Source organism: Molossus molossus, unplaced genomic scaffold (genome assembly GCF_014108415.1).
Source record: "Molossus molossus isolate mMolMol1 unplaced genomic scaffold, mMolMol1.p scaffold_m16_p_11, whole genome shotgun sequence".
Classification (NCBI taxonomy): domain Eukaryota; kingdom Metazoa; phylum Chordata; class Mammalia; order Chiroptera; family Molossidae; genus Molossus; species Molossus molossus.
In genome coordinates this window covers 78,371,915-78,397,591 of record NW_023425346.1, presented here as the reverse complement: position 1 = coordinate 78,397,591, position 25,677 = coordinate 78,371,915, and the positions used below count along the sequence as shown (strand labels likewise).

Below are 25,677 nucleotides of genomic sequence, written 5' to 3'. Positions count from 1 at the left end.
AAAGACTCTGCAGTTGGAATAAACAGAAGTGATGGTGAGCTCTGACATTCGGGGTGGGGATGACAGTATGGTTCACATGTCTGCCCACAGCCTGTCCTCCTGCCCTTCCCAGACTGCCACCTGCTCATCAAGAAGAGGCAGCCCTGGAGAACCGCATGTGTATCCAGCTCTGTCACTTACTAGCTGTGCAACCCTGGGGACGATATTTAACCTCCGTGACCTGTGGCCATAATTTGTGAAATTGAGACTGAGAATATCTGCCTCGTAGGGTTCCTGTAAAGATTAAATTATATAATGTGTATGTAGAACTTGGTAAATAATACCTAACATATGTCACTCTTACTCATGCCAGGCTCTGTTCTCTACACGCCATGTATTTCACGTCATCCCTAGTTCTAATATTATCTCCATTTTATAGAAATTGAGGTAGAAAGAGGCCAGGAGTAAGTGGTGGAACTGGGATTTGAATCCCAGGAGACTTGCTCCTGTGTTCATGAGCAGCAGCAGCAGTAGTTATTTTTACTACCCTTTGCATGTGGTTGATACCACCATTCTGAAACTATTTTGAAAGTGTTCCTGGCCCTTTCTCCTTTTCTCTGTCATCATGGTGTGTGCAGTTGACTCAGTTCCTAGCTATGTCTTCTCACAAGACTTTCAGGATCAAGTGATTCCTGGCCAAAGAACAAGAGAAGAATTGAGGTATTCCCCAATGGATTTGGATGAAAACTTGTAATAAAATCAGGACAACTCCAAGAGGAGACATTAGGGAAGTACAAAGCTGGGTCTATAAGGAATCACACATGAAATAACACACATGTTTATGCTGTATCAAGGTCACTAGCATCTTACATATCAAGCTGAAAACATCACCAACAACTGTCTAGATAGCCCACTATCTGGACAGTTGGACATGTTTTACTGGAAAAGTGATTTTTCTCTTTGTTTCTGTGGACATAAGAAATGTCCATATCTGTAAAAATGTTTATTAGTTTATTTGAGCCAAACTGAACAACAATTGCTGTCAGAAGCAAAAGCTAATAGGATTGAGAAAATGTTGCAGAGAAGGGCAGTTTTGTACCTGTTTTATGCAGTACCATCAAAGGAGGAGACTGAAGGGAGTTACATGAAATCCACTGGTGGTAGATTAGGGAGGCAGGAAAGCAAAGCAGGGTGGGAAATGAATCTCTGAGATTGGATAAAAAGTAAAACAGACACAGACTTCTTTTACATTGGTGGGTATAGGATAGTTCATAGTTAACAACATGATAAAAATAACAATGAGAGATTCTGTGGTCTCCACTCAGGTACAGTGGTTGTGCCCTGAGGGGTCTGGAAAAAGGAAATTACCCTGACATTCCAAGGATACGTTATCATAGCTGCAAAAAGACAATAGACAGACTCAATTAAGACGAAGAATGACCTTTGTCAAGGAAGATAACGGCCTAGGACATGACTACTTGCCATGACTCGTGTTATGTTGGGAAGTTTTCATTTCAGACCATCCTGTGTGGTTATTTTGGTCTCTGAGTTTGTAAGGTCTGCCAAGCAGGCCTCTCCTGAGTTTTTCAATGTGGCCCCATTTTCACCCACATTCCTATGCTTCTGCATTTATAGGTTCAATAACAAACATGTGAGACCTTTTGTTCAGAAAAAGAAGGAAGAGTCAATGACCTCATCTTGACTCTTCTGTAATAATTTAATCTGCTATCCACCTTCTCTTTACTTAGACTAAACTCACTGATTTTCACAGTTCAGAACACACACACACACACAGAATCTTTTATTCCCTTCTTACCAGCAACACACTGCCCCCTCAAAATCAACCTGAGAGAATCATCTTTAGTAGTAATCAAAACAGAAGCAATGCATAGGCCACCAACTTACACCATACACCAGAATAAACTCAAAATGGATAAAAGACTCAAATGTAAGTTGTGAAACCATAACAATTATAGAAGGAAACATAAACAGCAAAATCTTAGACATCACACATAGCAGGATTTCCACCATCACATCTCCTAGGGCAAGAGAAACAAAGGAAAAAAACAAACAAACAGGATTATAACAAATGAAAAAGCTTCTGCACAGCAAAAGAAACCATCCTCAGAATGCAAAAGAAACCCATAGTATGGGAGAACATATTTGCCAGTGATACATCTGATAAGGGATTAATCTCCAAAATTTATGAAGAACTTATACAACTCAACAAGAGGAAGACAAACAATCCAATTAACAAATGGGCAAAGGACCTGAATAGACACTTTTCCAAAGAGGACATACAGATGTCCAATCTATATATGAAAAAATACTCAATGTCACTAATCATCAGAGAAATGCAAATTAAAACAACAATGAGGTATCACCTCATACCTGTCAGAATGGCTGCGATCAACAAATCTTCAAACAAATGTTGGCGAGAGTGTGGAGAAAAGGGGACTCTAGCACACTGCTGGTGGGGCTGCAGACTGGTGTAGCCACTATGGAAAACAACATGGTGTTTCCTCAAAAAGTTAAAAATTGAACTGTGATTTGACCCAGTGATCCCACTTCTAGGAATATATCTTAAGAAGCCTGAAACACCAATCAGAAAGAATATATGTACCCCTACGTTCATAGCAGCACTATTTACAACAGCTAAGATCTGGAAACAGCCCAAGTGCCCATCAGTAGATGAGTGGATAAAAAAGCTGTGGTACATGTACACAATGGAACACTATGCAGCTGTGAAAAAGAAGGATTGCTTACCCTTTAAGACAACATGGAGGGACCTGGAGGGTATTATGCTAAACAGAATAAGCCAGTCAGAGAAAGACAAGTATCACATGATCTCTCTTATAAGTGGAATCTAATGAACAAAGGAAACTGACAAATAAAATAGGTCCAGAGACATAGAAGCATAGAACAGACTGAAGAATCTTAGAGGGAAGGGGAATGGAGGGTGGGAAGAGATTAACTGAAGAATGTATATGCATAGCCCAAGGAAACAGGTGATAGTGTGTTAAAGGCCCAGAGTGGGGCAGGAGCTGGGTGGAGGGGGTAAAAGGAGGAGAAATGGAGGACATTTGTAATACTCTCAATAATTAAAAACAAAAACAAAAAAACAGAAGCAATGCCTGGAGTGCAGATTTACTGTCAACAGCCCAGCTTTCCCACCTATCCCAGGGCACACTGTCCAGGCTGAGTGTCTGTCTGCCGTCATCCTGCCACAGGTTTCATGGGGAAGGAACAGTGGGACAGGGGATGGATGCCAGGACCCTGGAAGGCAGAGCCCACAGTGCTTGGTAACTATGGGGGGAGACAGGTGCTACAGAGAGGGAAGTGTAGAGCACGACTCCAGTGTTTTCAGCCTGGGAAAAGGTCTTTTTAGAGAATATATTTTGGAGAATTTAAGAGCACAGGATCTGAAGTCAGGTTGCATTCTAGCACTGCCACTCAGATTTTTCCCCTTAAACAAGTTTCTTAACCTTTCTGAGCCCCCGTTTCCTTGTCAGTAAAATGAGAGTACTAATACTTATAACTATTGGGGATTAAGATCAAGTCTGCTGCGTTAGAAAATTCCAAATAAGGGTGGCTTAAGCAAGGTGGACTTTTATTTTCCTCTCACATAAAATAAGCTGGGAGTTAGGCCACCATGTACTGCTGGTCTGGCAAGGCACATGGTAGCCACCCAGGTTCCTGTCCTTGTGCTACCTCATTTAGTGTGATTTCCATTCCCAAGGGTACCTCATGGGCCAAAATGGCTGCTGCAGCTTCAACAATTACAAGCTTATTACAGGCAGATCGAAGGGGAGAGAAATGAAAGTTTTCTTTAAGAAGACTTTCCCGCAGTTTCATGCAACATATTGTTAGCGACAACTTAATCACATGGCCACACCTAACTATAAAGGAAGCTAATAAGCATAGTCTTCTAATGGTAGCCATGGGTCTAGGTCAGTACCAGGGCTTTATCCCTAAGTATAGTGTGTAGCCAGTAGCAGTCTGTAGTCATGCTACTTTGTAAACTGCTGCAAGATTAAGTGAAATACAGTCTGAGAGCTCAACAAATGTGGGTGGTAGTGATGAATATTATAACTCACAATAGTGGTGCCATCCACAGAGATGTGAGTCTGGAAGGAGAGCCATTAGGGTGGGCCCATAGGGTGATGAGTCACAACAGAAGTGGATCTTAAGGAGGGACAGTCATGATCCCCACTGAGGCTGATCTGTGGTTTAGGAGAATAAAAAAGTAAGGTCAAGCCCGGCTGATTTGGCTCACTGGTTGAGCGTCGACCCATGCACCAAGAGTCACTGGTTCAATTCCTGGTCAGAGCACATGCCCAGGTTGTGGGCCTGATCCCCAGTGTGGGGCATGCAGGAGGCAGCCAATCGATGTTCTCTCTCATCGATGTTTCTGTCTCTCTCTCCCTCTTACTTCCTCTCTCTCTAAAATTAATAAAGATAAAATATTAAAAAAAGAAAACAAAAAAAGTAAGGTCAAGGTAGAAGCAAATTAGTAAGGTCAAAATGGCTTGGTCTACACCCCCCCTGAGTCCTCTCCCAACAAGTGAGATGCTCGTCTGGTTTAATGCTAACCCCCAGCTTCTTGCCTGTGCCTCCACTCCCTGGCCACTACGCTTCCGCTGTGGAGTTTCCACAGGCTCTGCTGCAGAGGGAACTCTGGCTCTGGTCAATCAGAATTTTAATTAAAAATGGAAGTGAAGGCTCATGTCACCAGTACTATATTCTTCTAGCCACTGATGCTTTCTGTCAGGGATAAAAATAACAGACATAGCCCTTTGGCACTAGTAAGAAAAGGGCTGGGATATATATATATTTTTTAATGAATTCAAAATTTATAACCATGATTTTAAATGTGATGAACTTTTGTCATAGTGTCTCTTGGTCTTCCATCTCCTTTGGGGTGTGTGTGCGGATGTTGCTGACCCCTCAGTGTTTTAATATGGAACTTCCTAAGGTCATCAAATGCATGATAGAGCTATTGTATCATGTTAATGTGTGAGGGGAAAAATCCCAGAATTTATTGTTGATGTGAAGGACTACTGAATGTTTTCTTCTAAGAAGACATTTATTTAAAAGGCTATATTTCAGTGAATAATGGGAAGTCTTGCTTTTAAGGGAGGCCCAGAGCGTAAACCCTTGGGCTCAAACAGTGCTCCTCACATACATACAGAGAGTCTGGCTTCGACCGCTTCATGTTATGGGTTGAATTGTGTCCCTTGAAATTTCATATGTTGACGTTCTAACCCTCAGTATCTCAGAATGTGAACTTATTTGGAAATAGGACCACTGTAGATGTAATTACTTAAGATGAGACCACTGGTGTCTTTATAAAAGGGAGAAGTTTGGACATAGACACACACAGAGAACATCATGTGAAGATTGGATTTACGCTGCCCAAGCCAAGTTACCAGGATCCAGGAGAGAAGGCTGGAATAGATGCCTCCTAGCACCTTCGGAGGGAGCATAGATCTTATCATCTTAAACCTTGATCTCAGACTTCCAGGCTCCAGAACTCTGAGACACCAAATATCTGCTGTTTAAGCCACGCAGTTTGCGGTGCTTTGTTTATGGCAGGCCTAGGAAACACGTGCAGTCCCAACCTGACGGTTACATCCCAGCCTGCACTTCCTGAGCTGTGGGTGACGACAGCAACGTTCACCTGTCTACCAGGGAGGATCAGGTGTAAAATCCTTTGAATGTGGTATAGCATGATCACATGTCAAGTATGATTATTATTATACCATAAAGTCAAGAGTGAATTTTCTTTTCTTCCTTTCTTTTCCCTTCTTTCCTTTTTCCCTTGTTTCCCTCCTTCCTTCCTTCTTTCCATCCTTCCTCCCCCCTCGTCTTTTCTTTTTTGTTTTGTTTTGTGTACGTAAGTCTCAAATGTTAAGGGCTCATTTTAAATTCCTCCTTCTACCACCCAATAGTAAAAGAGGGATATTTCTGCAACTATCAATGATTTGCTGGCCTTTATTGAGGACTTTAAGAACCAATATATGTTCTGCATTAAGATTTCTTGATCATGTGACTCTGAGATGAACAAATTGTGATAGGAATTGGCAGATCGGTGTCATCTTACATCCCAACACTGACCATCCTATCACCTTCCAGGACAGAGGCTCATGATCACTTAGTGATATTTGCTAAGAATCTGAACTGAGGCAGCTCACACTTTTGTGGACCTAGAGTTCACATATCTTTTTAATTATGACCAAGTTCTCTGCTATGTGAAAATCTTTGTACAGCAAAACCAGTTAGCCAAGGAAAGCACAGAAAACTTACCCTCACTAAATCAGCTGTAGCCTAAGAAATACCTGAGTTTAAAATAAAATTAGTTGAAGAAATTTGGGTTTGTTTGTGTAAGGAGTAGTTGGTTTGCTACCTCGTGGGAGTTTCCTGGTTGAAATCTGAAACTGCTCCAAGGGTACAGCCTTGAGACAGACATGTAGTGTCGAGACTCTGGAGGTATTCGTGACTGAACCCAGTTAAGGCCTCTTAGATCAATTTTTACAATTTGGCAGACAGGTTGGAGAACGACTCATCTTGAGGCAGCCTGAGACAAACCTCCTAAGTAAGTTCCCTTGCTTGTCAAACCGGCCACCTACCAGTTTGGAGTGGTCAGCCTCTTTCTTCAGTCTCCCCCTGCCCTGAGTTTCCTCGGGGAAGCTTTTTGCACCAGGGAAGGCAAGCTGAACACATTCCAAGGACAGGGGAGGGGGTGGAGAGCCTCCAATTCCGAGTCCAGCTGCTGCGTCAACCAGCAGTTATGTCTTCCTGATGACCTCCCCCAATGGGAGTACAGATAATAATATTAACAGTGTGATTTATTTAAAGCTTGTTATGTGTCAGACACAGTGAAGTGTATTTTACTTGAATTAGTTTAGTATTTCCTCACTGCAATCATATGAGACAGGTTACTAACTCAGATGGGGAGCTGAGCTTCTTAGAAGTTAAGTGACCAGCCTGAGGTCCCACAGATGGACCTGCTAGAAAATGGCAAAGCAAGGATTCAAACCCAGGTCTGCATCATAGCCTAATATTGTTCTAAGGCTCATGATGCTGTGGTGTGTGTGTGTGTGTGTGTGTGTGTGTGTGTGTGTGGTATGAGATTAACTGAGGTGAAATTCATATAACATAATATTAACCATTTTACAGCAAGCCATTCAGTGGCTTACAGTAAATTCACAATGGTGTACAACCACCACTTACTTATATCTAGTTCCAAATTTTTTAAAAAATATGTTTTTATTTATTTATTTAGATAGAGAGGAAGGGAAAGAGAGATAGAAATATCAATTGGCTGCCTCTCGCTTGCCCCCTACTGGGGATTGAGCCCACAACCTGGGCATGTGCCCTGACCAGGAATCGAACCTGGACTTCTCAGTCCATGGGACAGTGCTCAATCCACTGAGCCACACTGGCTGGGCAGAAGTTTCAAAATATTTTAATCACCCCAAAGGAAGCCCAATAGCCATTAAGCAATTATTCTCTATTCTCCCTTCCCCTGCAGCTACTGGCAAACACCATTCTGCTCTGTGTCTCTTCTCCCTCTATGAATTTACCTATTCTGGATATTTTATATAAATGAATCATAGTGGCCTGTTTGTCTCCTTTCACTTAACATAATATTTGTTGAGGTTAATTCATGTTGTAGCTTGTATTAGTACTCCATTTCTTTTCATGGCTGAATAATACAGTGTGTATGTTTTGAGGAAGAATGTCAGCAAGCCACCCATCACCCTCCTCCACCTGGAGACATGAGGAGGACACAAGCCTAGCTGCTCAGATACCTTTTCTAGTTTCCCGTCAGTCCTTGGTACCATGGGTGACCAGACTGCTGAGATGCCAGGTGCTCTCCCTTCTCATTTACCCATATAAGTAAGGAGTGTTTCGACATGGTTTTATGTACCCCTGGATGTCCATGGCTTCTTTGGGGGTGTTCAGAATATTCTGTCTCTGGTGTACCAGGGTTAGGAATAAGCTCTGTGCTTCAACTAGACTGACAGCTTCCATAGTACTCTCCCTGGTTCTACAACTATAGCCATTGCAAATCATCTTCAAAAAACAGTCAGCATGGTCTTTCTAAAACCCCAACTGATAAGTCATGCCCTACTCACAACCATGCTGTGGCTCTTTATTGCTTATAGGATACACCAAGACTCTTTAGTGCAAGGTCATTCAGGATCTGGACTCTGTCTGTCTATGTAGTAGCATTCTCTCCTCTATACTCCCTGAACATTCTAGCAAAACTGAATATGTGGGGCTTCCCTTGACTCCCACAAAAGACTCAGAGGCCCTTTCTTTCATGTCAGCATGATGCCCTTTACAGACCTTTATAATGAGGGAAGAGGGAGCAAGTCAAGCCATTCCGATATTATTTGTACATCTGTCTCCCACTCAACTGTGAGTTCCTCAAAAGCAGAAAATATATCATTTCAGCTTTGTATCCCCAATATCTGGCAGAGTACCTGACACATGGCAGGAGCTCAGTGAACATTAGTTTCTTTTGAAGAGCCAAGAATTCTAGAGAAGAGGTGATATCCTTAAAATAATACACAACATATGATAGACCTGGTTAGAAGTTGGATGTTAGGATTCATGATCTTTGGATAATCTCTTCTAACCTCAAACATAATATTAAGGAAGAGAATGAGCGGTGGGAAAGGTGATCAAATGCTCTCTCCCAACACACATACCCTTTCCCAAAGCAAAAATAAAATTTTAACTGTCAGAAACAGTCTAGGATTGTTAAAGGTATGATAACAGGTACATGGTTAAATGTGAATTTTTTTTTTTATTCTCACCTGAGGATATTTTTCCATTAATTTTTAGATAGAGTGGAAGGGAGGGAAGGGAGTGAAAGAGTGAGAAACATTGATGTGAAAGAGACACATTGATTGGTTGCCTCCCACACGACACTGACCAGGGCTGGGAATGGAACCTGCAACCCAGGTACCTGCCCTTGACTGGGAATCAAACCCGTGACCCTTTGTGAGTGGATGCTCTAACCATGGAGTCAAACCATGTACGGCACTATGGATTCTTTTTTTCATTGAATATATGAAAATGATGTCAAACCAAATCCTCCCTGATAATTTCAGTCCTTATTTCCCCCCAACAACCTCTGCTTATTCCTCTTTCCTGACCCTCTCTCCCCTTACATTACCTCACTTTCCTAGTTCTCACCTAACCCCCTCCATAATCTGGTTCAGACGTCCGGGGGAAGGTGGAAGAGGAGCCTTTTTTGAACCCAGGATTAAGAGAAACTGTTCTGTCCTCCTGGCTCACGGTTTCAGGACCACGGCCAGTGACATGACATTCTACAGAGCTTAGCCATTTCCTTCTGTGGGTGTCAAGGGTGGACATCAAGGTGTGGAAGAGTTTGAGGCCTGTGCCCTAAACTTTGCTCCGTCCCTATAAAGTAAAGTACAAGTATTAGTTGTGGTCATATATATTAATAGCTTAAAACATGTTCACACCAATAGGTGTTACTAAAGAAAAATAATTTAAGATAGTGGTAAGCAGAAGATATTATTGGACAAATTTAAAATTTTTGCCTTTAGATGCAAGAGATTTTCTGTCAAGGGGGCTCTTTAAGTTTATATTTTTTCAAACATATAACAATGACAGGCCACATAAGAAAAGAAAGAGCCAAAAATATATTACTAGGAAAGGAAGAAGTCTAAACATTTTGACAGATCAGAACATGAAAAAAGTGCAAATGCTCAGCTAGACTAAGCCATGGGTCTGCTGGGATCAGAAGCAAATAGTGGCCGCTGGGAGTTTCACTCCTGTGAACAAAGGGTTAAGAGGGCTCCACCACTCATGGTCCAGAGTTGAACTCCTGCTTGAAGCCGGTGTCTGGGGTAGTTCTCCTAGGCTGATAAAAGAAGCTGGGAAAATAATGGGATGGAGGAGGGGTCATATGATCCTATGTTCTAACTAGAGCAATTTCCTCCTTGTCGTTTTCCATCACCTGGAGTAATGCTGATCATCACCCAGGCATATGGCTTTCAGCCAGCTTCTGGCTTAGGGTGGTAGAGTGCATATCAGCAGCTGGACCTTCTGCTGCCACAAGGTTGGGCTCCTCTATATACTTAATAAAATCTCGGGACAGAAGCACAGAATACCATTCTAAAACCTGGCTCTGGGATAGACACCCAGAAAGCACAACTCTGAAATTATCAGACTAGGAGGCTGGGCACAGAGGAAGTAAGAGGTAAAATAAAATTCTCCTCTTCCTCAGTGAGCCTACCAACTGATATTTCAAAGAACATAAAGCAATCTAAGGCTAAGAACAACACTCTACCAAAACAACAAATGAAGCGTAAATCCATTTGAAGTGAAATTAATTTCACAGAATGGTCTGAAGTGGTAAAATAACTGACTAGAACTATAAGAAGAGAAACTAGTTGGGATAAAATATGTAAAAACTAATTCTAAGCAATCATAGAATTCAGGCGGGGCCGGTGTTCAATGTGTGGTGAAGGCAAGTATAGGTTCTTGTGCTCGAAAATAGGATAGAACTACTGGAAATGTTCCAGTTAAGCAAATAGGTTAAGCATGTAGGGCAATTACTAAAACTATAGAAAAACAATGTCTAGTTCCTAAACCAACAGAAGGAAAAAACGGTTTATAGAAAAACTTTATCAGTTCAACAGACAACGGGAAATGAAAAACAAAGAATTAGAGGGAGAAGGTGGTAAAAAGAGATTTTGCCCATTTGTGCTTTTGAATTATCAGGCAGTCTGTTTTTCTCAAGGTTGCTAGTCCATAAGCAGTGATGTTGAACAACTGACTGGTGGTGATGGGGACCTGATTTGTAGTGCTCTCCGAGTTCCATGGTGTAAATACTCCCGCCTTGACCGTTTTCAAGCTACCTATGTAACATCATCAGTTCACAAAGCTGTGGTCAGTGTAACGATACCCAGGGAGCTTGCACATGCTCCTCAAGCACACCTCTACCTGTTTAGGACAGACAGGCTGTTCTTCATGGTCTTTATACCACATATAATTTTTTTTTTATAAGGAAATAAAAACCTTAAACATTCTCTGCATTTCACTTGTCTGAGACCACATGGAAATTTATTGGGAAAATAGGAGTTGGTGGCATTCTGTTATTAGAGTATTTATCATACAGTGATAGAAGACTCGTAATTTATGATTCTTGCTAGCAAAGCCAGATCAATACAGAGATAAATGTCCTCAGCACAACAGGATTTATATCATCCACATGATAACTGACCACTCTGTCATATGTTCAATTATTCATCTCATTATCTGATATAACAAGTGGGAAGTCTAATATGCATGTGATTTATTGATGCATACTAGACCCATCTAACCCATTACCTGTCCTTGGCAACATAGTATACAGTTGTCTACCTCCAGTAATAAGACCTCGCAAAAAAGAACCAAATACCACCTTCCTTTTTTCCCAATGTTCTGTTTCTTCTTTAATTTTTAAAATAAATATGTTTTTATTGATTATTTTAAAGAGAGAGAAAGGGAGAGAGAAAAACATCCATGTGAAACATCTATAGGCTGCCTCCTGCATGCCCCCCTCTGGGGATCAAACCTGGGCATGTGCCCTGACCGGGAATTGAACCGGGACCTCTCAGTCCATGGGACTACGCTCAATCCACTAAGCCACATTGGCTGGGACAAACACCCTTTTTATTGCTAGCCATCTTCTGTTGAATTAGAACAGACTGGAGAAATGCCTGAGCTAGCATTGTTTTCTCTCTTCCTTTCATTTCTTTCTTCCTCTCAGTCATGGACTCCTACTCCTTCCTTCCTCCCTTCCTTTCCTCCTTCCATCTCTCCCTTCCTTTCTTTTCAGAGCTAAAGTGGCTCATCCTAGAATGGGGTGTGTGGGCAGATGGTCTTGAAAGAGCCTTTCATGTCACTGATTTGCTGCTATGAGTGTATTTGGTGACAGTCATTTCACATCACCTATCTATGCATGTCACGGAGTTACAGTGGCTTAAAGCTCAGGGCACATTACAGTATCAGAGCAGGAAGTGACACATTTCCTGGAGAGAGAATAGGGTAAGTGAAAACAGAAAGCTAACCATTTCAAAGCCCATGCTGTGGGAGGAGGAGCTATCCAACCCCCGCCCTGTTTTTTTTTTTAATTGCCTGCAAAGTCTTGCTCTGCTTTGCAAGGGTTAATCAGAGGACTTATTATTCAGCAAATTAAAAGCTTGGCTGCCTGAGAGTCCCTTTCGGGCAAGGATTAGGGTCTCTGATGATGCTCTGATGTAATAGATGGAGCTGTTCTGTCCCTTCATGTTAATGGAGGAGGAGTGAGGGCTCCCCAGGCTCCCTTTGGCAGTTGGTGTCTTTACTCACTCCCTTGTCCAAAAGAGAAAAATATTTTATCTTGTGAAAATTTAGTGCTTGAACAACGTACTGGCTTGATGTCCCTGGGGGGTGGGGTATTCATTTCTTTGTCTAAATCACAGAGGCGCAGCACTAACTGGCCTCCCTGGGTGGCCACTTCCTCAGGAAGGAGCGTCTGCATAGAGCCGCAGCAGCATCACCCGGGTCTTGTGGTTCATTGCCCTTGCACATTTTATTCTGCTCAGAAGTTGAACTTGTCTTCAGTTTCCACAGCTACAACCATCACCTTTCCTTTCTCAAGCCCTTAATTCAGACTGTGTGTGTCCTAAACGGACCACCTGCCTCCCTCCCTCCCTCACATTTACCCTCTAACACCGTGCCAGTGTGTTTTCTGCAGCAAAGATTGAATTGTATTACCTTCCTGCTCAGAAAAGGCCAGTTTAGTGTGGCTAAGAAAGAAAAACTAAGCTCATCATGGCCTTCTGGGTTCTGAATAAGATGTCCCAGCCAGATTCTCACCCCCATCTCTAATACAAGTGTGTTATTCTGGTCTCCCCTGTTCCCCATGAGAGCCATGAATTGTACCAATGGGCTTCTGTTCCTACGGTACTCACTCCCCTGGGAATGCTCCTTCCCGCACTGCCTGTCAACATCCCTTTCATCCTTTAAGACCCCAGTGTCGCCTTGGCCAGTTTGGCAGCCTGTGGAACAAAAGGTCACAGGTTTGATTCTCGGTCATGGGCATGTACCTGGGTTGCAGGTTCGATCCCCGGCCCTGGTCAGGGTCGTGTGGGAGGCAACCAATTGATGTCTCTCTTTCTCTCTTCCTCTCCCTCCCTTCCATGCTATCTAAAAATTAATGGAAAAATATTGGGCGAGGATTAACAACAACAACAAGACACCAGGGTCATCTCTCATGGAAAACACTTGTTCTCCTAGCTAGAATTATGTACTTCATCTGAGCTACTCTAGTGCATACACTTTCAGCCTTGAATTGTTATTATTTATGTCCATATCTATTCTTCTACTAGTTTCTAAATTCCATGAAAGCTAATGTCTCAGTCGAGGCATCTTTCCCGCCAAGCACTTGGTGGAATGCCATTCATAGTAAATAACTAGTAAGTGTTCGAATGAATCAATGAATTCAATCCCACCTGGTTCTCTAAATATTTCATGTGTCAGTTTAATATTACTCCAGAAGATAAGTTCCTTATGGAGACATGGAATGTCTTGTGTTTGTTTTGCATGCTCCTAGTCCCCAGTCCGGGAGAAGTCCTGAGCAGGGAATGACCATGTACTGTGGAAGTGGTGGTTCATTTCTCACAAGGGATGGCCGGGTACTGCCCACTGCTCCTCCTCATATGGAAAAATGCATACAAATGAGAAATAGGAATTTAATCCTGGGCAGCTCTGCAAGAAGGGTTAGAGTTCATGTGTCCCCCAGCACTTATGCCCAGACTGAGAAGCAGACCATAACTGTTTGTCAAAATGGAAATTGATTTTCCAATCAAAGACATTAGCCAGATATTAAAAAACAGGAGCCCAAAGGCTCGAACTTACAAATGACCAAATTCTTTGCTTTTGCTGAATTGTCAGAGTCTAAAAGTCCCCCTTCTCCCAGAACTTTGAAAGTTCTCATCAGGACATCTATCAAAGAGCAATTTTGTCCTCAGTGGTGGGAACCACACTGAGAAAAAGTAGCTAATTAGTGGGCACAGTATTATTCAGATCTAATTCAAGGAGCCATTGCGCATCAATAGTTACTTTTTCTTTTTATCCCCACCTGAGGACATTTTTGTATTTATCTTCAGATAGAGCGGGAGGGAGAGAGGGAGGAAGAGAGAGAGAAACATCAATGTGAGAGAGACACATCAACTGGTTGCCACCACATGACGCCAACAGAGACCAGGGATGAACTGCAACCGAGGTACGTGCCCTTAGCAGGAACCGAACCCGGGACCCTCTGGTCTGTGGGCCGATGCTCAAACCACTGAGCTAAACCGGCCAGGGCAACAGTTACTTCGATAGCTCTCATCCTGCTTGGAAGACGTGGCTGTGTTTCTTCAATGGGCTGTCTGTTTGTGTCATTGAGTACATTGAGTACAGTGGCTGGTCCATGCAGCTGGCGGGTGCTCAGTGCTCACTGTGTCCCAGGCACTGTACATAGATTACTGCCTTTGCTCCCCTCAGTGATATCATTACCATTTTACAAGTGACGAAACTGAGGCCCAGAGACCTGAATTAACAATCACATATTTCTAAGGAGTCGAGTTAGGTTTGACCCCAACTGTTGGCTTTTAACCTTTATATATTACTGCCCCAATACTAGGTATCAAACATTTAAAAAAATGAACGTGTACATGGTTCATGCTTGGGAGAATAATAGGTTTGGAAATTAAATATATTGTTATTTAAATCAATAAATTATATATGTTATATGAATCTATATTATATTAATAATTAACATAATGATTAATATCTTTGAAAAATGGATTTGCCAACATCTAGATTATTTTGCGCTAACTCACCCACATTTTCCATAACCATTTCCTTCCGGATGCATCCATCACGCCCCTCTTTGATTGCCCCTTATCTTCCTGGGCTGCTTCAAACAAATATTTTCTGAATTTCCACCTGAAGTGAAGGGCTCTCGAGGAAGCCAGGCCCGCATGTGGTTTGCTGAGTCTAGGGTGACCAGCGGCCAACTCCAGCCCCTCACGGAGGCCCAGGAGGCCGTGGCTTGGCGGCTGCAGTGGACTCAGCAGTACCTGCAGCAGTGGCGAGTGCCCAGACCCTCGGGAAGCGGCTGCCACAGCTGTTTGAACCAGACGGTGGGATTTGAACACAGATGACCAGTCCAACAAACCAGTTGATGGGCTGTTTGATGAGGTAATGGTTCATTTTTTTTCTGGCCCCCTGCCTGAATCACATGGCTAGAGTTGCCTGGAGACGTATCTGTTTAATTACAAAGTGCTTTTCCCAACCAAGGGAGAAAGAAACAGAAAACAGAGGAGTGAGCAGACACTGACTTAGAGCCCCGGTTTGCGGTCCTGAAGCTGCCTCGGTCCCAGGACATGGAAACTGGGGTCTTGCTTGGCTGTGCGTGTTCAGTGGAGTGCGTGCTCATCCCATCTTTGCAAACGCCACATGACACTTGAGAGCACAGCTTACACAAAGAAAGCAGTGTCAACGACAATCAAACTACACCCTCCCATACACCCTCCACCGGCTTCTCCTTGGACAGCTTCTGTGGCCCCTGACTCCCATCTTGACCCCTTCCCTGGCTCAGGCCCAGTTCCTCTTGGCCCTTGTACTCAAGTCACCTCCTTGCCTGGCAGTTTCACTCTCTCCTTGCCCCGGACTGATCCTGCCCGCTGTCCATGGCGTATTCTTCTTCCCTCAGCCCCTCCCAGCCATGGTCCCGGGCTTGTCCCAGACAAGCAGCGCTTGAGGATCTCAGATTTTTGTTACCACGTCACCTTCCCTAAGAACACAACACATTAGCCAGGGTGTTTCCAGTCATTTACCATTGATCACGAGATCAGACATAGGAGTAAAGAGGTATCTGTGTTCCCAGGTGTCACGCAGGGTCACCTATTGCTGCTCTGTGCCTTAGGGGGCCCTCCAGTCCTGGGCCTGGTTTTTGCATGGAGACTCTAGCTACAGTGGTGCTTATTCACTCTGAAGGGAGATGTTGTCCTTTCTGCTCTTAGATTTTGTGTTTTGGCCTCAAATCTTCCTATCCTTTTTCTCTGGTCTCCTCTGAGGCTTCTCTGGATGAGAAAAGTTGGTTCTTCTCAGGCTTTAGGAAATGCCACGTTCTTCCTTTCCCGTTTCTTTCCTGGGTTCACCTGAGCTCACTCTGGACCTTCAGTGCGGGGCTCGCTTGCTGATCTTCCTAACCCCGCATCTCGCTCTGGTCACCCCGTATCTCAGGCAAGACGGCAGCTGCTCCGCTGCCCTGTAGCCAGCAGTCTCTTCCTGACCTTGCCACACGGGATTCACTCCCATTACCCACTTCAGGAGACCGAGCGTCCAGCTCTGCAGTGCTCCGTCCTGCCTTCCCAGGGCTTTCTTTCCTGTCAGTGACTATTGACTGTTTCTCTCTGATCGAAAACAGTAGACCTGTGTCACTGAGTAACGCATTCCGGTGCTCACTTCTGTTTCAGGTGAGAACCCCCCTCCCCACCCCCGTGTGAAGTTAGCATGCAGTTTCACCACTCACCAGCCAGGCTTTAAAACACCATCATATGCAATATTTGTAAACGTAATGAGAACTGAATGCAGTTAGATATTCCACCGAATGGGGAGGGGGTCTTTTGCTAAAATAACATATGCAAGGTCAAGTTTCTTAGCGTGCCTTCTTTTGAGGCATTAGTCATCTTAGGAAAATGCCTGTGTTTGTCATAGTCCTGTCTTCCAAATGGAAATTTCCTTCCAAGACAGAGCACCCTGGGCTCTGCTACTTAGCCTATAATTAGTGTCCTCTCTGGAGGATTTCTCCTCTTGATGCAGAGGTCCCTTTGTCACTCAGACTTCTGTCTGCCGATGATAGGAACTGCAGAGCGGCAGGCCCATCACAGGGCAGAGAAATGTTTGCTCAGATAAAAAATGTTCAGATATTCTGTACCAATGGAGACACTTGACAATCAAAGTAGCAAACCCGCAAGAACACAACAGATAGTTTAAAAGACCGAATATTTTAAAAGAAATGTGAAGTGATGTAAATCCTAAGTTTTCACGTGGGTTTGCCCCAGTATGTGGAATAGGATTGCTCAGCCTTCTGCTTTTCTGTCCAAGTTCAGCTGTAGCATTTTTAGTTGTTGACTCCTCAGCCGCTCTTTATCAAGTGTGTTTTATTCATCAGTAAACATCCATCTGTGTGGCTGTTGATAAACAGCTCCCCCTTGCTGGCGCTGGGTGTTTTGGTGGTGAAATGGCCGTTGACAGCCACCAGGCAGCCGTGTCGCCGCGTGTTGTGTGGGAGCAGAGAGCACACAGGCACCACCAGCTGGAGCCCAGAGCAGGAGCCCGACCTTGTTTCTTGTTTAGAAATACCTCCTTTTCACCTGCTCCTGGCTGAGCCAGGCTGAGAGGTCCCTGCAACAACTTGCGTTTAATATGGTGACACGAATGAATTCTGGGAATTCATCGTCAGTCAAGAAGGCAGGAGGGCCGGTATCAGAATTTCAAATTAGGTAATGGATTCATTTCTTTCAGGGCTAGAATTTGCTTCCTCTTTATCCTAGTGGACATTTCTATGAAATTCAAACCACCCACCATGGCCTTGTAAATTCTGAGGAAATCCAGGTAATACATCTTCTGGTAATTTAAAATTTTTATTTTGTCTTTTAGCACAGAAATAACCTCACCTAAATCCAGAGTTTAAAAAAAAATTTTTTTTTAATGTGTTTTTATTGATTTCAGAGAGAGAGGAAGGGAGAGAGACAGAGAGAAACATCAATTGGCTGCTTTTTGCACACCTGCTACTGGGGATCAAGCCCATAACACCAGCATGTGCCCGACCAGGAATTGAACTGGTGACCTCGGTGCATGGGATGACCCTCAACCAACTGAGCCATTCTGGCCAAGGCTAAACAGAGGTTTTTGGGGGTTTTTTTTTGGTTAATTCTCACCTGAGGATATTTTTTCATTGACTTTTTACAGTGGAAAGGAGGGAGGGAGAGAGAGAGAGACATTGATATAAGCGAGACACATTGATTGGTTGCTTCCTACAGGACCCCAACTGGATCGGGGAATTGAACCTGCAACCCAAATATGTGCCCTTGACCAGGAATCAAACCCCTGACCCTTTAGACATGGGTCAATGCTCTAACTGGGCACTGTAGAAAAAAAAAAAAGAAAAAAAGGCCCAGCCAGTGTGGCGTAGTGGTTGAGCGTCAACCCATGTACCAAGAGGTCACTGGTTGGATTCCTGGTCAGGGCTCATGCCCAGGATGTGGGCCTGATCCCCTGTGGGGGGCATGCAGGAGGCAGCCAATGGATGTTCTCTCTCACTGATATTTCTCTCTCTCCCTCTCCCTTCTTCTCTCTCTAAAATCAATACAGAAAAATAAAATAAAATAAAAAGATTAAAAAAAAAAAAAGAATTACTGCTGATTTTTTTTTTTTAATTCTCACCTGAGGACATTTTTCCATTTTTGTTCAGATAGAGTGGGAGGGAGAGAGAGAGAGAGAAACATTGACATGAAAGGGACACATCGAGTGGCTGCCTCCCGCAGGACCCTAACCAGGGCTGAGGACAAATCGCAACAAAGATACGTGCCCTTGGCTGGAATCGAATCTGTGACTCATTGGTCTATGGGCCGACGCTCTAATCACTGAGCCAAACCGGCCAGGGCCGATGATTTTCTTTAAAAAATAGTCTTCCCTAAATCTAATTTTTGTTCAATTTCTTTTTTCCAGAGTAAAAGCTCTGGGATGAACTGAGCTTGGGGAATGTATATCCCCAGTTTGAGACATTGTCTTCTGCAGAACCAACAGCTTACAGGTGACTTAAACATGCTGGTGATATTTAGGGGCTCTGAGCGTCTCCCCTCAGTCAGCTGAGATGAGGACTCTGCCACCCATTCCAAAAGTCTAGTACTGAGTTCTCACAACAAAGCTTCCAAAATATTGTTTGCAGGGCCCTGAAAAGGGTCTACGGTCAACAAGTTTGGAAACACGGACTTAAACAGAATTAAGCTATTTTCTTTACCCCTGTACTTCGAAGAACATTTAATGCGCACACATGCGTTATGAAAACGCCAGATGTACCCGGGTTAGAGTATCACCTAGGCTTCCCATACCTTTTTGACCGGAATACTAGTTTCATTTTTCAGTGAAATACCTTATGCGCCTAGTGTTTCACTCAACCCACCTCACACTGACTGGCCCCCATTTCCCATACCGAAACCAACATTTTATACCTTCTCATAAGCATCTCCAGTCCCCAGGGGGCGGGAATATTCTGCAGCTGGGATGTGTCATTTCTGGTTTAATAAACAATCCCAAAATGAATAAGCATATTCCAACTTTCTTAGTTTTCCGTATTTGTTCTCCAAATCAGGTGAGAGGAGTTTATCACGCCTTTTAAAAGGACACAGACGCTGTTAGGAGGCCTTACAGATCCCAGCAGTCGATTCTACCTTAATCCACTAAATCCCTGCCTGAAAGGAGAATAAAACACGTGACGAACCGACCAACGTAACAGCATGAGTTTGGGGCACCAACTTGCAAAGTCTGGGGCAATCAAGGACACACCCGAGTTAAAGCTGGCGAAAGAACTCAAGTTCTCGGGCGTTTCAAGGGTGCCTCTTCGGAGGTGAGGGTACATGTCTCGGTGGCCGCCCGAGGTGCTGGCGACAGCATGCCTAGTCAGCCTTCTTGCATTGCCTATCTGGTCTGCCAACCTTGAAATGCCTCTGCCTTTTCTCCACCTATCAGGTTTAATTTAGTTACAAAACTTCCCCCCAAACTAGCTCAGTTCTCACCTGCTTCACTGTCTTCCCTGACTGGAGACCCCCCACCTGAGCATTGTTCTGTGTCCGTGCCATTTGGAACAACACACTGCAGAGTGGAAGGGTCCTCCCGGGGCGTCAGGGAATTGGCCTCCTCACTGTCAGGACCTGACCTGAACTTCCTCCCCTCGTGAAAGAGGGGTTAAGATAGAACATCTACGCCTCTTAGCTCCAAAACCCTGTGCTTTGGGGTGATTATTTTTTATACTAAATACAGGGTTGTCAAAAGTAGGCTTACAGTTGTTTGTATGGGAAGTAATACAATAAGTAATAGTATAAGAATAAACTCTGTGTTTCACATACAACTATAAATCCACATTTGCGCCACCTTGTATATAAACAAACACTGGCTTCTACTATTTCCTGTGTTTCTCTTGCCTTTCCATCTTGCCATTAGACTGTAGATCCTTGAGGAAAAGAATCATAATGTTTATGAATTAATTTATTCTGGCTAATTCTGGCTGTGTAATAAATGTTTACTGAACAAACTAGATGAAATGATTCCAGTGACCTGCATCTAGCAATGCACTGTTTTCAGTCATGTCTGCTCCTGAAGTAGATCTTTCCTCTATTTGTCAGTGAAATAATAGTTCCAGTCTGGCTCTTTGCTGCCCATGAAAAAAAAAAAAAGTATGCAAGAGAGCTTTAGAATAAAGCTGTGCCCTCAAGGTCTTTGTGTCCTTCTCCTAAAAATCCCCCAGAGCAGGTGTACATGCAGGGCTCTGCTTAGCATTCTTCCCGTGGACGCCCAGTTGCGGCTTTGCTGATCCAGTGGATGACATTAGCCCACTTGGGTCCCGCTGAGAGAATGACCACATCCTCTTGATCGTTACTTCCAGAAAGTAATATGCCCACCTACATTGTTTGGATCTTCAAGAGACAACAGATTTATTTGTTAGTTTCTTCTTTGATTATTTCTACTATTTAGTCCTCTTTTCTCTTACTCCTTCTGTGTTCTAGAGAGAGATCCTCTCCAAAATACCTAATGATTTTGCAACCTTTTTGGCACCCTTGCTCCCCACTAGATGCTAAAATTATGAAACAAGATATAGCAACTTTAATTGCACCCCCAGACTCTAGTAGAGATCTATTTTCATAAGGTCAGAGTATGAGTTTCCTGGTCTCTTTCAAACCCTTTATACCAGCGGTTCTCAACCTGTGGGTTGTGACCCCTTTGAGGGTCGAATGACCCTTTCACAGGGGTCGCCTAAGACATAACAGTAGCAAAATTGCAGTTATAAAGTAGCAACAAAAATAATTTTATGGTTGGGGGTCACCACAACATGAGGAACCGTATTACAGGGTCACGGCATTAGGAAAGTTGAGAACCACTGCTTTATACGGAGGTTTAATTACTGAAGTACCAGAAGGACTAGTTTTCAGGCCTCACCTGGATCATGGTCCCAGAGCACCTACCCTGAGGAGGAAGGTGGGGCAGCTCAGCCCACTCCCCCATTCACACCCTCTGGCTCCCACTGCAGTCTCAGCCCCCAGCTGACTCATCTGAAGCAAGACAGGCAAGGGTGTCCTGGTGGCCCTGGTGCTCCTGCTCTGCCTTCCTCTCAGTAGCACTGACTGGCAGGCAGATGAAATAGCTAACGCAGGAAGAAAGAAAAAGAAGGAGGGAAACATTAGGTGGAGAAACCTGCGGGGAAGTCTCCCCGTGCTTGGGGATGTACACGGGTACTGGAGGCATGTCTGTTTGGTGATGAGAGACAGATGTAATGTGACCTGCCCCAGAGCACTGGGCAGGCTGAGCTGTAGGACCAGGTGTTCCTCGTCTCCGTCGGACTCCCTCTGAGGCTGTGTGTGGGTGTGCAAGCCACCACGTCCGTCTACGGTAGGAACACTCAGAAGACACAGACTGTTTTTATTTTAGGCGTTTTCGTACACTATTCCTCAAGCCAGGAGGATGGAGCCATTCACCTCTATTACTTGACCCTATAGCTACCATGAGGGTCCTTTTTCCCCAGAGCTCAGGGAAACCTTAGCAATTATTTTCTTTCATGGTCACATCCAAATGAATGTGTATGGAATCCAGGGAAGACTGATGGAGTGAAGCCAGGAACATCGTATTTTTTAAAGCATGTGCACTGTTGTTTTTTTTTTTTTTTTTTTTGGTAGAAGAAATCATAGATTACACAAAAAGCCCCTGAACCTATTCAAGTCAAATGATTGATTTCTTTCCACGGCAAGGCAGAGGGGGTATTTAAGTGGTGCTGGCGGCAGAATGGAGATAATCTAGGTTCTTTGGCTTTTCTGGCTGAAGGCTCCAGTTCCCATAGATAGAAAACCCCGTGAACCAGTTCTGAAATGGAGTGACTGGGACACGGACTGCAAACCTTTTCACGACTAGAAGGTGAGGGATGTGGAAGTAGTTTGAACTGTGCACCGCAAAGGTTAAAGCCTTCTGTACATGCAACAGTCGAGGATTGTTTGCAGAACTCGTCTTAGATGTTTTGAAAAAATGCTCAAGGTGAGGCTGAACTTTTTACCATTTGTCAGTGCTTTTCATGATTTAAAATATGTTGTGTTTTAGATGTTGCCGGCATGTCACCCTCGGGAAAACTGGGAATGTTGATTTCCTGGAGTGGGCAGAATGGCATCCCGTGTTTATCCCAAGCCTCCTGTGTGAGCTAAGACTGATAGCTTACAAGGGCAGCTGTTGACATTTCTTTCTCCGTCAAGGGCAGCTAGCTACTCAGAATAGAAATGTGATGGTAATTGTAGGGGTATTCATCAGATTCCATTTCAGTAGAAATTTCCTTGTGTCAAATCATCTTTAGTAACATGGAGAGCACACAGCAAAATGTACTAAATCATTTCTTTGGAAAGGGTATTGACTCTGAAACGGAAAGTGGTTACGTGGGTGCGGTTTTACCCAATTAACCACAGAGGAGTTTAATGCAGCCCAGTTTTTACCATTTCGAATGGACTTTTTGTTCCCTGTTTGCATAATTTCATTCCAGTTGATCTGAATTATATTATAGTCACTTCCTGTTCTGAGATTTTTCTGCTTCTTCAGAAGACATTAGAAATCAGGGTGTTGAACCTTCTCAGTGAAGGTTTCTTGATGATCAGTTTCTTTCCTTGCAAACTCCTAAAACATCACATATTGGACGTTTTCTGTTAGGATTTGACTTAAGTGATAGTACCTAATTTTATATGCTTCCAAAATAAAGTATATAGACTAATCAACTTGTCTCCATTGTAAACATTCCTCTGTAATGAAAATTCAGACAGAAAATTTCAGTCTGACCAGTCTTATTTTTTCAGTGTTTTGAGTGCTTCGAATCAATTGATCGTGCTTTCAATATGTACTTAAATTAAAATAGATTTCTGATGTTTTAATTCATTCAACTAATAGAGAATTATTTTTTCTATGTTCTGGCACACATGAATAAAGAAAGAGCTTTGTTGGGTTAGTGATCAGGTTTTATAAAGAAGCCTTTTCTCCTCTCGGCCACAGTCATGGGGGAGCCAGGTGTCTAAGATCACACTTTGGATTGTTTGTTGATTTTTGTGAACAGGTGTCTCATTAAGGACTTTGAAAAGCGGCCTTCCGTCACACATCTCCTCGACCATCCATTTATTCAAGGAGTCCACGGGAAGGTTTTGTTTCTGCAAAAGCAGCTGGCCAAGGTCCTCCAAGACCAGAAGCATCTAAACCCTGTTGTTAAAATCAGGTATGGTACTTGGTGTCTCCTGCTTTCTTTCTCTGGTTATTAATAAAAAACAGCATGCCACGTATTTTGATTTGCCCAGCATTACTACCGGTAATTATCACATCCCTGCATTTCTGCGAGTTTCATTTACGGTTTATTAAGTACTTCGTGCCTAATGGATGAGAGCACTAGAGCCTCAGAAATAAGCTGCCCATTGTGCTCTCAGGGCTAATTTCTCTCAACTGTAGCTGAAATCTCACTCTGCCCCTGTGTTCTAGCTAAAAATCAACATGTACAAATCAACAAATACATGTAGATTTTTTCAAACCAATTAAGGTAACTGTAGGAAAGCAGGCATGGCTGAGAGTGTGTGAGAAACCTCTATTGGCTCCTGCAGACTGGAGAGCAGAAATGTAAGCTGGTTTGTGATTTGGGGAAAGATTGGAAGTTAAATGCAGAAGCCTTTTCCTCAAATGCACTCTGAGACTGTTTTCTTTAGTTAAAAATTTCTTAGAGGCAATGATTTCCTCTCCAGGTGTTGACTATGCTATCCGAAACCACTGGGATCTTCCCCCTCCCTTTTTAAACATTTAAAAAGTAAATGTTTATTTTCAAGGGCAGTTGCGTAAAGCAGTCTTCTGTGGTGGTCTCTAGAAATAGATCTTTGGTTTCTGTCCAGAGGGTGGCAGGATTTCTCTTAAAAAAAAAAAAAAAAAAATTAAATGCAAATAAAGCTGCTTTCTCAGCTCAGCAATTATTTGGTTTTTATAAAACGAGCCTGGATGCAGATAAGCTCTAATCCATTATTATTAAAAGAACATTCAAAAGATTGGAGGCGAAGAAAATAAAATATCACATCACAAATTCCAGAAATATTCATGTATTCTGCAGAAAATTGTTTACAAATCAAAAAGCATCAGAACCCTTGGAGCCAGAGGCGTAGTTTCAAGGTGACTGTATCTTGCTGATCCCCATCTCCTCAACCAGGCTCAAAACAAATTCTTCCCTCCTCTTTCCCCTTTTACTGCCACTCCTGTTTCTGTGGCTTGCCTACGGGGTAGAGAAACATTCAGAAATTCTTGTAACGTGGTGCCTTTTGAAGGTAGCAGAACTTGAGTTTAACCCCCGGGGGAACTGAAATCCCTTTTCTCTCCCAGCTTTTGTTCCTGTACACCAGCCACTGCCCCTCACTCACCCACCACAGACACACACAGCGGCAGCACCCGAGATGGAGATGAAATAAAATAAAATATAAACCAAGCCAAAAAATAAACTCAGCCTTTAAATGCTCGAAGTCAATCAGGAGTCTGTCTTCTCCCCGGCTCTCTGTTCCAAAATTGGCCGCGATTTCTGAGACTTAGTTTGCAGTTTTTCTGCCTTTCACCTGCCTGACGTTGCCTGTCCAGATGCATGTTCTCTATTTAAAGATGTTTCTCCTTTTACCATAGAGAATCTGTCTCCAGCCTCTCTTGCCCCCTTTCTCTAATTTCTCTTTATCTTTGTTAACTCCTTTGATGTTGTCAGAAGCCTCATATGGTGGCAAAGGCTTCTCACTGGGTCTTTGTCATCTTTAGTTTCACTCAGAAGTTTGTGTTTCTTTGAAAGTCACTTTAAAAAAATGCCACCTCACCAATAGGTATGGAAACTTTAAACAGCCAGGTCCTCAGGAGGTGGGAAGATGAACTACTGTGAGGAAATGCAGAGCACGTGATTGACACAGCGTGCCAGCCGTTCTGCTCTGTTACTTCCTTTGGCAACTGGAGAGGAGTTGGCTACCTACGTGTCTGTTAAGCCCACCTAGAGAGTCTCAAATATCACTTGATGTTAGTAATTTAATATTTTTATTTATTTTTTGATCCTCACCCGAGGATATTTTTCTATTTATCATCAGATAAAGAGAAAGGGAGGAAGAGAGAGGGAGAAAGAGAGAAACATCGATGTGAGAGTGACACACTGACTGGCTGCGTCCTGCATGACCTGACCAGGGCTGGGGACGAACTGCAACCGAGGTACATGCCCTTGGCCGGAACCGAATCTGCAACTCATTGGTCCGCGGGCCAAGGCTCTACCATTGAGCCAAATCAGCCAGGCATAATTTAATACTTTCAATTTTTTTTTTTAATCCTCACCCGAGGATATTTTTA

General features: G+C 43.4%; 1 protein-coding gene across 1 annotated transcript in view; it reads left to right on the top strand.

Moving 5' to 3' along the window:
* The window catches only part of MYO3B (myosin IIIB), a 425,394-nt gene that overhangs the window by 121,841 nt on the left and 277,876 nt on the right, over window positions 1-25,677 (top strand). Inside the window, exon 9 of the mRNA XM_036253347.1 lies at window positions 23,399-23,554. Within this exon, the coding sequence (XP_036109240.1) occupies window positions 23,399-23,554 (156 nt within the window). The remainder of the gene's footprint in view (window positions 1-23,398; window positions 23,555-25,677) is intronic.